Raw genomic sequence first — 15,214 nt, 5'->3', positions numbered from 1 at the left:
ATTCCCCTTCCAAACAATCAGTCCTCCCTCTCTCCTCCTCCCTGTCTTCTATAAGCCAACAAAAGTCTTCAATAAAGGAATGTAATAGTGATTTAAATGTTCATTTATTTATTTTATTTAGTTGTCATTGTATTGTGCATTTTTTTTTTCGACAAACCAGCCGTATCCCACCAAGGCAGGGTGGCCCAAAAAGAAAAACAAAAGTTTCTCTTTTTAAATTTAGTAATCTATACAGGAGAAGGGGTTACTAGCCCCTTTACCCGGCATTTTAGTCGCCTCTTACAACAGGCATGGCTTACGGAGGAAGAATTCTGTTTCACTTCCCCATGGAGATAAGAGGAAATAAACAAGAATAAGAACTAGAAAGAAAATAGAAGAAAACCCAGAGGAGTGTGTATACATATGCTTGTACATATATGTGTAGTGTGACCTAAGTGTAAGTAGAGGTAACAAGATGTACCTGAAATCTTGCATGTTCATGAGAGACAAAAAATTACACCAGCAATCCTACCGTCATGTATTGTGTATGTAAAACTACAATTAATCTTTAAAAAAATGTATTTTTCATTAATATTTTTGGGTGTCTGGAATGGGTTAATTTTTTTTTTTTTAACAAGTCGGCCATCTCCCACCAAGGCAGGGGTGACCCAAAAAAAGAAAGAAAATCCCCAAAAAGAAAATACTTTTATCATCATTCAACACTTTCACCTCACTCACACATAATCACTGTTTTTGCAGAGGTGCTCAGAAAACAACAGCTTAGAAGCATATACCTATAAAGATACACAACATATCCCTCCAAACTGCTAATATCCCGAACCCCTCCTTTAGAGTGCAGGTATTGTACTTCCCATTTCCAGGACTCAAGTCCAGCTATATAAAAATAACCGGTTTCCCTGAATCCTTTCACTAAATATTACCCGGCTCACACTCCAACAGATCGTCAGGTCCCAAATACCATTCGTCTCCATTCACTCCTATCTAACACGCTCACGCACGCTTGCTGGAAGTCCAAGCCCCTCGCCCACAAAACCTCCCTTACCCCTTCCCTCCAACCTTTTCGAGGATGACCCCTACCCCGCCTTCCTTTCCCTACAGATTTATACGCTCTCCATGTCATTCTACTTTGATCCATTCTCTCTAAATGACCAAACCACCTCAACAACCCCTTTTCAGCCCTCTGACTAATACTTTTATTAACTCCACACCTTCTCCTAATTTTCACACTCCGAATTTTCTGCATAATATTTACACCACACATTGCCCTTAGACAGGACATCTCCACTGCCTCCAACCGCCTCCTCGCTGCTGCATTCACAACCCAAGCTTCACACCCAAATAAGAGTGTTGGTACTACTATACTTTCATACATTCCCTTCTTTGCCTCCATAGATAATGTTTTTTGTCTCCACATATACCTCAATGCACCACTCACCTTTTTTCCCTCATCAATTCTATGATTAACCTCATCCTTCATAAATCCATCTGCTGACACGTCAACTCCTAGGTATCTGAAAACATTCACTTCTTCCATACTCCTCCTCCCCAATTTTTTTTTTTTTTTTTTTTTTTCAACAAGTCGGCCGTCTCCCACCGAGGCAGGGTGACCCAAAAAAGAAAGAAAATCCCCAAAAAGAAAATACTTTCATCATCATTCAACACTTTCACCACACTCGCACATTATCACTGTTTTTGCAGAGGTGCTCAGAATACAACAGTCTAGAAGCATACACATATAAAGATACACAACATATCCCTCCAAACTGCCAATATCCCAAACCCCTCCTTTAAAGTGCAGGCATTGTACTTCCCATTTCCAGGACTCAAGTCCGACTATATGAAAATAACCGGTTTCCCTGAATCCCTTCACTAAATATTACCCTGGTCACACTCCAACAGATCGTCAGGTCCCAAGTAACATTCGTCTCCATTCACTCCTATCTAACACGCTCACGCACGCTTGCTGGAAGTCCAAGCCCCCCAATTTGTATTTACATTAATTCTTAACAGAAATATGGCTTTGAATTTAGGCCTTTTCGAATTTAGACCGACCTTCTGGAATGGATTATGGCCGATATTTGGGGTTCCACTGTATTGAGTGGTAACGGAAATTTTTGTACAGATACAAATACGTACCACATAGCTAATGCTCACTGATACTGATAATTTAATACACCCCTACATTGTTGTATCATACAAATAATGAAATCACTACTGCTATTAAATACTGCCATCATATTTTTGCCAATACTTACAGAATTTCCACAGAATTTTCCATAGGTTGGTCCTGAGTCACTATAGCCTGAGAACACTTCAACATAATCGTACCCACAATCATGCTCGTCCTCAAGCTCAAAAGTTAGGAATGTAAGGTGGACATTTTCCCCGGGTGAAGCTTGTATGATCCAGTCACAGTCTTCTTTGTTATCATAGTTTTGATCTCCATATTTAGCATGGGAATACATGTGCTTGACAGTGCTAGTAGCCTTAAGACCACCACCACAAACTGAAAAAAAGCAGTAAATTCAAAATGCAAAAATGAGTTAGTTTTTTTTTTTTCACAAGTTGGCCGTCTCTCACCGAGGCAAGGTGACCCAAAAAGAAAGAAAATCCCCAAAAAGAAAATACTTTCATCATCATTCAACACTTTCACCTCACTCACACATAATCACTGTTTTTGCAGAGGTGCTCAGATCACAACAGTTTAGAAGCACATACATATAAAGACACACAACATACCCCTCCAAACTGCTAATATCCCAAACCCTTCCTTTAGAGTGCAGGCATTGTACTTCCCATTTACAGGACTCAAGTCCGGCTATATAAAAATAACCAGTTTCCCTGAATCCCTTAACTAAATATTACCTTGCTCACACTCCAACAGATCATCAGGTCCCAAATACCATTCGTCTCCATTCACTCCTATCGAACACGCTCATGCAACAGTATTTTGATAAAGGTAGGGAAGTTTTTATTGCATTAATGGATTTAAAAAAATCATATGATAGAGTGGATAGGGAAGCATTGTGGCAGATATTGCAAATACAGTAAGGCCCAGCTTTATGGTGTTCCGCTAATACGGCAATGTCAAATTATGACCAAAGTTTGCTATATGGCAAGCGGTCTTTTAAATACGGCGCCCCCCACCCGGTTTGTTTACATTTTCCGTGACCACATCTATTATGTCAGGAAACTTTCCAAAATTTCAAGTGTTTTAAAGTTACTGCATATTTTATACGTACTCTGATAATTATACTTATGTGTACCTGTACCTAAATACACTTACACACTGTGCTGGTGTGCAGGTACACATTAAAACTGCTAAGAGTCTCTCTACTCATGACGCCCCAATACTACGTAATAATAATCACTCTTGGGCACACTAAATGTCTTATTTTACATCAATATAGGCATTTTCATTAATCCATCTACGATATTTTCCCCAAAATTATATACGAAACCCATTACATAGCATATAAACATGATACATACACTCACAGAATAAAAATTGATGTAAATATGAGATTTGTTTACAAAGCAACTGTGTAGGTAGTGTCGGAAGAATTACGTTTTCTCTAGTCAAACACTGGGGGGTAACTGTAGAAAAATATTCTTTTCGTATGCCTTTACTCTATATATAGCAATTCATGACCCTTGTGGGTTTAGTGCTTTTTATTATAATAATAATATTATTATTAATTATTATTATTAATAATTTATTTATTTATTTTATTTATTTAGTAATTTAAACATACATACAGAGGTACAAAAAATACAGGTAAGAGCAGCATGCCAAAGCCACTTATATGCATAGCATTATGGGCTGGCTTAAAATTAACTTAAGATTAACTAAGCAATGATGAAATCAGTGATAAAACATTATTGTAAACAGATAACTATAAAGCACAAATGAGTATTACAAAGACAGGTCATATGGTTGCTTGCATTGCTGTACATTCAGTCGAATGGAGTATTCTGTTAGGTAGTGTATTTAAAAAAATAATAAAGTTAGATTGGGTCCTAGGTTTAACATTTGTGTGATATAATTGTGAGTAACATATAGGATATACAATTTATAAGGTTCAGTTATTCAGTATTTATTTGGTTTTGAGTGAGTAAGTGATGTTTGAGAAGAGACTTGAATTTATAAACAGGTAGTGTTTCTTTTATATTTACAGGTAATGAATTCCAGATTTTAGGGCCTTTTATGTGCATTGAGTTTTTGCATAGCGTGAGATGGACACGAGGAACATCAAAGAGTGATCTGTGCCTTGTGTTATGGTCATGTGTTCTGTTGAGGTTGGCAAGGAGATGTTTGAGGGGAGGGTTAATGTCAGAGTTAAGTGTTCTATGTATGTAATAGGTGCAATAATAAGTATGGATGTTTTGTATGGTGAGTAGGTTGAGTGTTTTGAATATTGGTGGACTGTGTTGCCTGTAGTGAGAATTTGTTATCATTCTAACTGCAGCCTTTTGTTGGGTAATTAGTGGTCTGAGATGGTTAATTGTTGTTGAGCCCCATGCACAAATTCCATAGGTGAGATAGGGGTAAATAAGAGAGTGATATAGGGCCAGGAGGGCTGACTGTGGAACATAGTACCATATCTTCGATAGTATGCCTACAGTCTTGGAAATTTTCTTAGAAATTTGTTGTATATGTGTATGAAATTTGAGTCTATTATCGAGGTGGATTCCTAGGAATATTCCCTCTGTTAGCTTTGTGATAGGTGATCCGTTTATTGTTATGTTAAGAGGTACATCTGTAGCTCTGTTACCAAACTGAATGAAGTAGGTTTTGTCAATGTTTAGTGTAAGTTTGTTAGTCCTCATCCTGGTAGATATTTTCTGTAATTCGGTGTTTACAGTATTGGCTAGCGTGACTGGGCTCGGGTGAGAGAAGACGTATGTAGTGTCATCTGCAAAAAGTGTGGGTTTGAGTAATTGCGAAGCATTTGGTAGGTCATTTATGTATAGGAGAAAGAGAAGAGGGCCAAGGACACTTCCCTGTGGGACACCAACTGTAATTGGTTGTGCGGAAGAGCTTGCCCCATTTGCGTACACATAGTGGCTTCTGTTGCTGAGGTAAGACTTGAGGTAGTTGAGGGAGTGCCCTCTAATACCATAGTGTGACAATTTTACATGGAGCAAGTCATGGTCAACTGTATCAAAAGCTTTACGTAAGTCAATGAAGATCCCCAGTGGGACTTCTTTTTTCTCTTTTGCAGTGTATATATGTTCTAGCAAGTGTATAATAGCATCATTAGTATTTTTATTAGGCCTGAATCCAAATTGGCAGGGGTTGAGAATGTTTTGGGAGATGAGGTAGGAGTAGATTCGTTTATGAATTAATTTTTCGAAGATTTTTGAGAGAGGGTGTAAATTGGATATTGGCCTATAGTTATTCAACTCTGTTTGGTCTCCTCCTTTATGGATCGGGGTGACCCTTGCTATTTTGAGAACTGTAGGGAAGGTGGAGGATTCAATGGATTTGTTAAAGAGTGTTGCAATGATTGGTGATAGTACTTGTGACGCTTTTTTGTATATAAAGGGTGGTAAGGTATTTAAATCTCCTGCCTTGTTTTTCAGTGCGTTGATAATAAGGGAGACTTCGTATGGGTTAGTCGGAGCTAGGAACAGTGTGTTCGGGTAGTTGCCAGTGAGGTAGTCATTTGGTGGGGTATCTGAGCTTGGGATTTTATTGGCAAGGTTTTGACCTATAGTGGAGAAGAAATCATTGAGTCTGTTTGCTGTTTCTGTTGGTGGGAGTTGGGGTTCATCTGATTTTGCTAATTTTATTTCGCTATGTCGTGATATCTTTTTTGTTCCCAGAATTTCTGATAGGGTCTTCCAGGTCTTTTTTATATCACCTCGTAAGTTGGATAATCTGTTCTCATAATACAATTTTTTTGCCCTTCTTATCAGGCTGGTTAGGACTGACGAGTAACGTTTTGTTTGGTCTCTGGTTATGTGACCCATTCTGTACTGTTTTTCATATCGGTGTTTTGTATTTATGGATTTGAGAATGCTGGGTGTTAGCCAGGGACTGTTCAGTCTCTTAGCTGTCATCTGTTTAGTTTTTTTAGGGCAGTGCTTGTTATAAAGGTATTGGGTCTTTTTTAGAAAATTATTAAAACATTCGTCAATATCTGTATAGATTTCTAGCTCAGTGTGCCAGTCAATGTTTGTTACTGCTGTTGTGAAGTTATTAATGGCTGCCTCATTGTGAAGTCTGAAGGTGACTTTAGTAATGTCTTGGGGTATTTTACCAAGAGTTGTTATGAGGAAAGTAGGGTAGTGGTCTGTGGTATTATCTGTAATTATGCCTGATTTTAAAGGGGATATGGTGTTGGTCCAGATGTGGTCAAGTAGGGAAACACTAGTCTCTGTAACTCTTGTAGGTTTTGTTACTGTTGGTAGCAACATGCAGTTACTCATTGTGTTTGTGAATTCAGTAACGTGTGGGTCCTGGTCTTGCAGGAGATTTATACTGAAGTCACCTGAGAGTAGTAAGTGATCTTTGTTCATGCGTGCATCAGTTATCATACTTCCTAGGTTTTGACTAAATTGGCTAATGTTTGATTGTGGAACTCTGTAGATGTTTATCACTGTGAGAGGTTTTTGTAGGTATTTGGATTTGAATTTAGCTATTATATATTCCCCATGTTCATCCCTTGTGCAAGTATTAGTGATACATTCTAGTTGGTCTGAGTAGTATATAGCAGTGCCACCCCCTTGTTGGTCTGGCCTACAGTTGTGTATGGCTGTGTAACCAGGAATGGCATAGACATCTGTAGTATCAGGCTTTAGCCAGGTTTCAGTTAGTGTAATGATGGACATGTTGGCATGCAAGGAATTTAGTAATGCTAGGAGGTCATCATAATGCTTGCTTAAAGATCTGATATTGTAGTTAAAGATAGTTATGTTGTTGTTAGCTCTGAGAAGTGCCTTTGATTGTTCTGCTGTGTAGTAATTACAGTAACTGTTTGAATCATTTAAGTCATTAAATAAGAGGTTGGTATCAGGATCAATGCTTGTAATCATAAGATTTGTAGTGAATCTATAGTTAGAATTAAGTAAAAAATAAAGTAAATATTCTAAAGCTAAAAAAAAATAGCACCTGAATTATTTAACAAATGTAAAAATAATGAGCTAAGGTAGTTTTTTAAAGCTAAAATAAAGGAGACAATATAAAAGGGACTAAAATAATTTGTGGTGAACAAATAAAGTGATGATCAAATAATGGAGCTTGGGAATATGATAGTAGGTAGTACTTTAAAGGTAATTCTTTAAAGTTAGAATTATAATATTTTTTTTTTTTTTTTTATTATCACACTGGCCGATTCCCACCAAGGCAGGGTGGCCCGAAAAAGAAAAACTTTCACCATCATTCACTCCATCACTGTCTTGCCAGAAGGGTGCTTTACACTACAGTTTTTAAACTGCAACATTAACACCCCTCCTTCAGAGTGCAGGCACTGTACTTCCCATCTCCAGGACTCAAGTCCGGCCTGCCGGTTTCCCTGAATCCCTTCATAAATGTTACTTTGCTCACACTCCAACAGCACGTCAAGTATTAAAAACCATTTGTCTCCATTCACTCCTATCAAACACGCTCACGCATGCCTGCTGGAAGTCCAAGCCCCTCGCACACAAAACCTCCTTTACCCCCTCCCTCCAACCCTTCCTAGGCCGACCCCTACCCCGCCTTCCTTCCACTACAGACTGATACACTCTTGAAGTCATTCTGTTTCGCTCCATTCTCTCTACATGTCCGAACCACCTCAACAACCCTTCCTCAGCCCTCTGGACAACAGTTTTGGTAATCCCGCACCTCCTCCTAACTTCCAAACTACGAATTCTCTGCATTATATTCACACCACACATTGCCCTCAGACATGACATCTCCACTGCCTCCAGCCTTCTCCTCGCTGCAACATTCATCACCCACGCTTCACACCCATATAAGAGCGTTGGTAAAACTATACTCTCATACATTCCCCTCTTTGCCTCCAAGGACAAAGTTCTTTGTCTCCACAGACTCCTAAGTGCACCACTCACTCTTTTTCCCTCATCAATTCTATGATTCACCTCATCTTTCATAGACCCATCCGCTGACACGTCCACTCCCAAATATCTGAATACGTTCACCTCCTCCATACTCTCTCCCTCCAATCTGATATTCAATCTTTCATCACCTAATCTTTTTGTTATCCTCATAACCTTACTCTTTCCTGTATTCACCTTTAATTTTCTTCTTTTGCACACCCTACCAAATTCATCCACCAATCTCTGCAACTTCTCTTCAGAATCTCCCAAGAGCACAGTGTCATCGGCAAAGAGCAGCTGTGACAACTCCCACTTTGTGTGTGATTCTTTATCTTTTAACTCCACGCCTCTTGCCAAGACCCTCGCATTTACTTCTCTTACAACCCCATCTATAAATATATTAAACAACCACGGTGACATCACACATCCTTGTCTAAGGCCTACTTTTACTGGGAAAAAATTTCCCTCTTTCCTACATACTCTAACTTGAGCCTCACTATCCTCGTAAAAACTCTTCACTGCTTTCAGTAACCTACCTCCTACACCATACACTTGCAACATCTGCCACATTGCCCCCCTATCCACCCTGTCATACGCCTTTTCCAAATCCATAAATGCCACAAAGACCTCTTTAGCCTTATCTAAATACTGTTCACTTATATGTTTCACTGTAAACACCTGGTCCACACACCCCCTACCTTTCCTAAAGCCTCCTTGTTCATCTGCTATCCTATTCTCCGTCTTACTCTTAATTCTTTCAATTATAACTCTACCATACACTTTACCAGGTACACTCAACAGACTTATCCCCCTATAATTTTTGCACTCTCTTTTATCCCCTTTGCCTTTATACAAAGGAACTATGCATGCTCTCTGCCAATCCCTAGGTACCTTACCCTCTTCCATACATTTATTAAATAATTGCACCAACCACTCCAAAACTATATCCCCACCTGCTTTTAACATTTCTATCTTTATCCCATCAATCCCGGCTGCCTTACCCCCTTTCATTTTACCTACTGCCTCACGAACTTCCCCCACACTCACAACTGGCTCTTCCTCACTCCTACAAGATGTTATTCCTCCTTGCCCTATACACGAAATCACAGCTTCCCTATCTTCATCAACATTTAACAATTCCTCAAAATATTCCTTCCATCTTCCCAATACCTCTACCTCTCCATTTAATAACTCTCCTCTCCTATTTTTAACTGACAAATCCATTTGTTCTCTAGGCTTTCTTAACTTGTTAATCTCACTCCAAAACTTTTTCTTATTTTCAACAAAATTTGTTGATAACATCTCACCCACTCTCTCATTTGCTCTCTTTTTACATTGCTTCACCACTCTCTTAACTTCTCTCTTTTTCTCCATATACTCTTCCCTCCTTGCATCACTTCTACTTTGTAAAAACTTCTCATATGCTAACTTTTTCTCCCTTACTACTCTCTTTACATCATCATTCCACCAATCGCTCCTCTTCCCTCCTGCACCCACTTTCCTGTAACCACAAACTTCTGCTGAACACTCTAACACTACATTTTTAAACCTACCCCATACCTCTTCGACCCCATTGCCTATGCTCTCATTAGCCCATCTATCCTCCAATAGCTGTTTATATCTTACCCTAACTGCCTCCTCTTTTAGTTTATAAACCTTCACCTCTCTCTTCCCTGATGCTTCTATTCTCCTTGTATCCCATCTACCTTTTACTCTCAGTGTAGCTACAACTAGAAAGTGATCTGATATATCTGTGGCCCCTCTATAAACATGTACATCCTGAAGTCTACTCAACAGTCTTTTATCTACCAATACATAATCCAACAAACTACTGTCATTTCGCCCTACATCATATCGTGTATACTTATTTATCCTCTTTTTCTTAAAATATGTATTACCTATAACTAAACCCCTTTCTATACAAAGTTCAATCAAAGGGCTCCCATTATCATTTACACCTGGCACCCCAAACTTACCTACCACACCCTCTCTAAAAGTTTCTCCTACTTTAGCATTCAAGTCCCCTACCACAATTACTCTCTCACTTGGTTCAAAGGCTCCTATACATTCACTTAACATCTCCCAAAATCTCTCTCTCTCCTCTGCATTCCTCTCTTCTCCAGGTGCATACACGCTTATTATGACCCACTTCTCGCATCCAACCTTTACTTTAATCCACATAATTCTTGAATTTACACATTCATATTCTCTTTTCTCCTTCCATAACTGATCATTTAACATTACTGCTACCCCTTCCTTTGCTCTAACTCTCTCAGATACTCCAGATTTAATCCCATTTATTTCCCCCCACTGAAACTCTCCTACCCCCTTCAGCTTTGTTTCACTTAGGGCCAGGACATCCAACTTCTTTTCATTCATAACATCAGCAATCATCTGTTTCTTGTCATCCGCACTACATCCACGCACATTTAAGCAACCCAGTTTTATAAAGTTTTTCTTCTTCTCTTTTTTAGTAATTGTATACAGGAGAAGGGGTTACTAGCCCATTGCTCCCGGCATTTTAGTCGCCTCATACGACACGCATGGCTTACGGAGGAAAGATTCTTTTCCACTTCCCCATGGACAATAGAAGAAATAAAAAAGAACAAGAGCTATTTAGAAAAAGGAGAAAAACCTAGATGTATGTATATATATATATGCATGTGCGTGTCTGTGAAGTGTGACCAAAGTGTAAGTAGGAGTAGCAAGATATCCCTGTTATCTTAGCGTGTTTATGAGACAGAAAAAGAAACCAGCAATCCTACCATCATGCAAAACAGTTACAGGTTTTTGTTTCACAGTCATCTGGCAGGACGGTAGTACTTCCCTGGGTGGTTGCTGTCTACCAACCTACTACCTATTAATATAATATATTATATTATATATATTATATATTATATTATAATATAAAATTATAATATAAAAGGGACTAATATAAGTTGTGGTGAACAATAAAGTGGTAATCAAATAATTGCACTAAGGTCTAATATAATGACTTTTGTGGAGTCTATGTTTTGAGCTAGAATGAGCTATAGTACAACTAGATTTAATCTAATAATATAACAATACAAATTAAAAATAGCACCAGTCTCTCACTAGTAATTGCAATATGGTCTAATATAATGAATTTGGTATTGACTATAGTACAACTGAGTTCAATCTAATAATATAAAAAAGGCACAAGACTCTCAATTGTAATTGCACTAAGGTGTTATATAAGTTGTTTACAAGAATTAGAGTATAACTAGATTTAAATTGACAAGATAAAATATGCAAGTTAAGGGTAGGTTTAAAAATGTAGTGTTAGAGTGTTCAGCAGAAGTTTGTGGTTACAGGAAAGTGGGTGCAGGAGGGAAGAGGAGCGATTGGTGGAATAATGATGTAAAGAGAGTAGTAAGGGAGAAAAAGTTAGCATATGAGAAGTTTTTACAAAGTAGAAGTGATGCAAGGAGGGAAGAGTATATGGAGAAAAAGAGAGAGGTTAAGAGAGTGGTGAAGCAATGTAAAAAGAGAGCAAATGAGAGAGTGGGTGAGATGTTATCAACAAATTTTGTTGAAAATAAGAAAAAGTTTTGGAGTGAGATTAACAAGTTAAGAAAGCCTAGAGAACAAATGGATTTGTCAGTTAAAAATAGGAGAGGAGAGTTATTAAATGGAGAGTTAGAGGTATTGGGAAGATGGAGGGAATATTTTGAGGAATTGTTAAATGTTGATGAAGATAGGGAAGCTGTGATTTCGTGTATAGGGCAAGGAGGAATAACATCTTGTAGGAGTGAGGAAGAGCCAGTTGTGAGTGTGGGGGAAGTTCGTGAGGCAGTAGGTAAAATGAAAGGGGGTAAGGCAGCCGGGATTGATGGGATAAAGATAGAAATGTTAAAAGCAGGTGGGGATATAGTTTTGGAGTGGTTGGTGCAATTATTTAATAAATGTATGGAAGAGGGTAAGGTACCTAGGGATTGGCAAAGAGCATGCATAGTTCCTTTGTATAAAGGCAAAGGGGATAAAAGAGTGCAAAAATTATAGGGGGATAAGTCTGTTGAGTGTAGCTGGTAAAGTGTATGGTAGAGTTATAATTGAAAGAATTAAGAGTAAGACGGAGAATAGGATAGCAGATGAACAAGGAGGCTTTAGGAAAGGTAGGGTGTGTGTGGACCAGGTGTTTACAGTGAAACATATAAGTGAACAGTATTTAGATAAGGCTAAAGAGGTCTTTGTGGCATTTATGGATTTGGAAAAGGCGTATGACAGGGTGGATAGGGGGGCAATGTGGCAGATGTTGCAAGTGTATGGTGTAGGAGGTAGGTTACTGAAAGCAGTGAAGAGTTTTTACGAGGATAGTGAGGCTCAAGTTAGAGTATGTAGGAAAGAGGGAAATTTTTTCCCAGTAAAAGTAGGCCTTAGACAAGGATGTGTGATGTCACCGTGGTTGTTTAATATATTTATAGATGGGGTTGTAAGAGAAGTAAATGCGAGGGTCTTGGCAAGAGGCGTGGAGTTAAAAGATAAAGAATCACACACAAAGTGGGAGTTGTCACAGCTGCTCTTTGCTGATGACACTGTGCTCTTGGGAGATTCTGAAGAGAAGCTGCAGAGATTGGTGGATGAATTTGGTAGGGTGTGCAAAAGAAGAAAATTAAAGGTGAATACAGGAAAGAGTAAGGTTATGAGGATAACAAAAAGATTAGGTGATGAAAGATTGAATATCAGATTGGAGGGAGAGAGTATGGAGGAGGTGAACGTATTCAGATATTTGGGAGTGGACGTGTCAGCGGATGGGTCTATGAAAGATGAGGTGAATCATAGAATTGATGAGGGAAAAAGAGTGAGTGGTGCACTTAGGAGTCTGTGGAGACAAAGAACTTTGTCCTTGGAGGCAAAGAGGGGAATGTATGAGAGTATAGTTTTACCAACGCTCTTATATGGGTGTGAAGCGTGGGTGATGAATGTTGCAGCGAGGAGAAGGCTGGAGGCAGTGGAGATGTCATGTCTGAGGGCAATGTGTGGTGTGAATATAATGCAGAGAATTCGTAGTTTGGAAGTTAGGAGGAGGTGCGGGATTACCAAAACTGTTGTCCAGAGGGCTGAGGAAGGGTTGTTGAGGTGGTTCGGACATGTAGAGAGAATGGAGCGAAACAGAATGACTTCAAGAGTGTATCAGTCTGTAGTGGAAGGAAGGCGGGGTAGGGGTCGGCCTAGGAAGGGTTGGAGGGAGGGGGTAAAGGAGGTTTTGTGTGCGAGGGGCTTGGACTTCCAGCAGCCATGCGTGAGCGTGTTTGATAGGAGTGAATGGAGACAAATGGTTTTTAATACTTGACGTGCTGTTGGAGTGTGAGCAAAGTAACATTTATGAAGGGATTCAGGGAAACCGGCAGGCCAGACTTGAGTCCTGGAGATGGGAAGTACAGTGCCTGCACTCTGAAGGAGGGGTGTTAATGTTGCAGTTTAAAAACTGTAGTGTAAAGCACCCTTCTGGCAAGACAGTGATGGAGTGAATGATGGTGAAAGTTTTTCTTTTTCGGGCCACCCTGCCTTGGTGGGAATCGGCCAGTGTGATAATAAATAAAATAAGGTAGCAAAAGAATAAAAAATGATATTATTATTATTATTATTATTATTTTTTTTTTCTTTTTTTTTTTATCACACTGGCCGATTCCCACCAAGGCAGGGTGGCCCGAAAAAGAAAAACTTTCACCATCATTCTCTCCATCACTGTCTTGCCAGAAGGGCGCTTTACACTACAGTTTTTAAACCCAGGGAAGTACTACCGTCCTGCCAGATGACTGTGAAACAGAAACCTGTAACTGTTTTGCTTGATGGTAGGATTGCTGGTTTCTTTTTCTGTCTCATAAACACGCTAGATAACAGGGATATCTTGCTACTCCTACTTACACTTTGGTCACACTTCACAGACGCGCACATGCATATATACAGTGGACCCCCGGTTAACGATATTTTTTCACTCCATAAGTATGTTCAGGTGCCAGTACTGACCGAATTTATTCCCATAAGGAATACTGTGAAGTAGATTAGTCCATTTCAGACCCCCAAACATACACGTACAAACGCACTTACATAAATACACTTACATAATTGGTTGCATTCGGAGGTAATCGTTATGCGGGGGTCCACTGTATATATATACATATACATATATTTTCTCCTTTTTCTAAATAGCTCTTGTTCTTCTTTATTTCTTCTATTGTCCATGGGGAAGTGGAAAAGAATCTTTCCTCCATAAGCCATGCGTGTCGTATGAGGCGACTAAAATGCCGGGAGCAAATGGTGTGTTGCTGTTTGTTTATTCTGAACTAACTTGTACAACTTGTACACGATGTAAGAGTATTTGTATTGTACGGTAATTATTATTATAATAAAAAAATATTGAGGTAAATGTTTTACAAACTCTTACAAACGTACGTGAATGAACTAAAAGTAGACACACATTAATACGCATTTATTTCACCTGACCAAGTGATCGCCCACTACCTGTTCAGTTTGTGTTCTTACACTGTCTCAACTCTGTATCTCGTTCTCTCTCTCGTTTACTCTTTCGTTAACTAGTTGGCTCTCATTGACAATGGCGTCTAAGGTTAGCTGTGATAAAAATAGTAGTCGTAAGCCTCTTGCTTTAAGTGCCAAGTTAGAGGATGATGGTGTGCCATTCTGATTTTATTCAATAAACACCCTGCCACTCACCTCTCACACATTAATATTAATATTTAAAGGTAAGTAATAAGTGTACTCTGTGTGTATCTTACCTTTTATTGTGTTTTTAATGCCTATTTCCATTGCTAACTTAATACAAGTTAGTGTAAACTTGTTGTCTGGCATTTATTGCATATTTTGTGTGCTCTGACAATAATACTTGTGGAGCTGTGTGGTAGCCGGGTGGAGGGACAACATTACGTTTTCTCTGTTCAGCCATCAGAGAAAACGTGTATGAATCTGCGTTTGGCCCAGCCACTCCCCCACTCCACTTTTGTTTACAATTTTCGGCATGAATTATTCATTAATTCTACCTTCGTTTATGATGGCATCTAAAGGTAGTTGTTAGAAATTATTGAATTCAGTGAACACAGTATGTCGATGTTAATAATATGGCTCTGGGCCACAGTGTAGGTAGCCGGTAGGTGTAGCCCAGGCGGGCTACACCTACCAGCTACCTACA

General features: G+C 39.1%; 1 protein-coding gene across 1 annotated transcript in view; it reads right to left on the bottom strand.

Moving 5' to 3' along the window:
• The window catches only part of LOC128687037 (protein tolkin), a 449,316-nt gene that overhangs the window by 10,539 nt on the left and 423,563 nt on the right, over positions 1 to 15,214 (bottom strand). The window contains exon 17 of the mRNA XM_070082113.1: positions 2,256 to 2,506. Coding sequence (XP_069938214.1) covers positions 2,256 to 2,506 — 251 coding nt within the window. The remainder of the gene's footprint in view (positions 1 to 2,255; positions 2,507 to 15,214) is intronic.

This window comes from Cherax quadricarinatus, chromosome 7, assembly GCF_038502225.1.
Source record: "Cherax quadricarinatus isolate ZL_2023a chromosome 7, ASM3850222v1, whole genome shotgun sequence".
NCBI lineage: Eukaryota > Metazoa > Arthropoda > Malacostraca > Decapoda > Parastacidae > Cherax > Cherax quadricarinatus.
The sequence above is the reverse complement of the archived record's forward strand: the minus strand, read 5'-3'. Positions and strand labels throughout refer to the sequence as shown.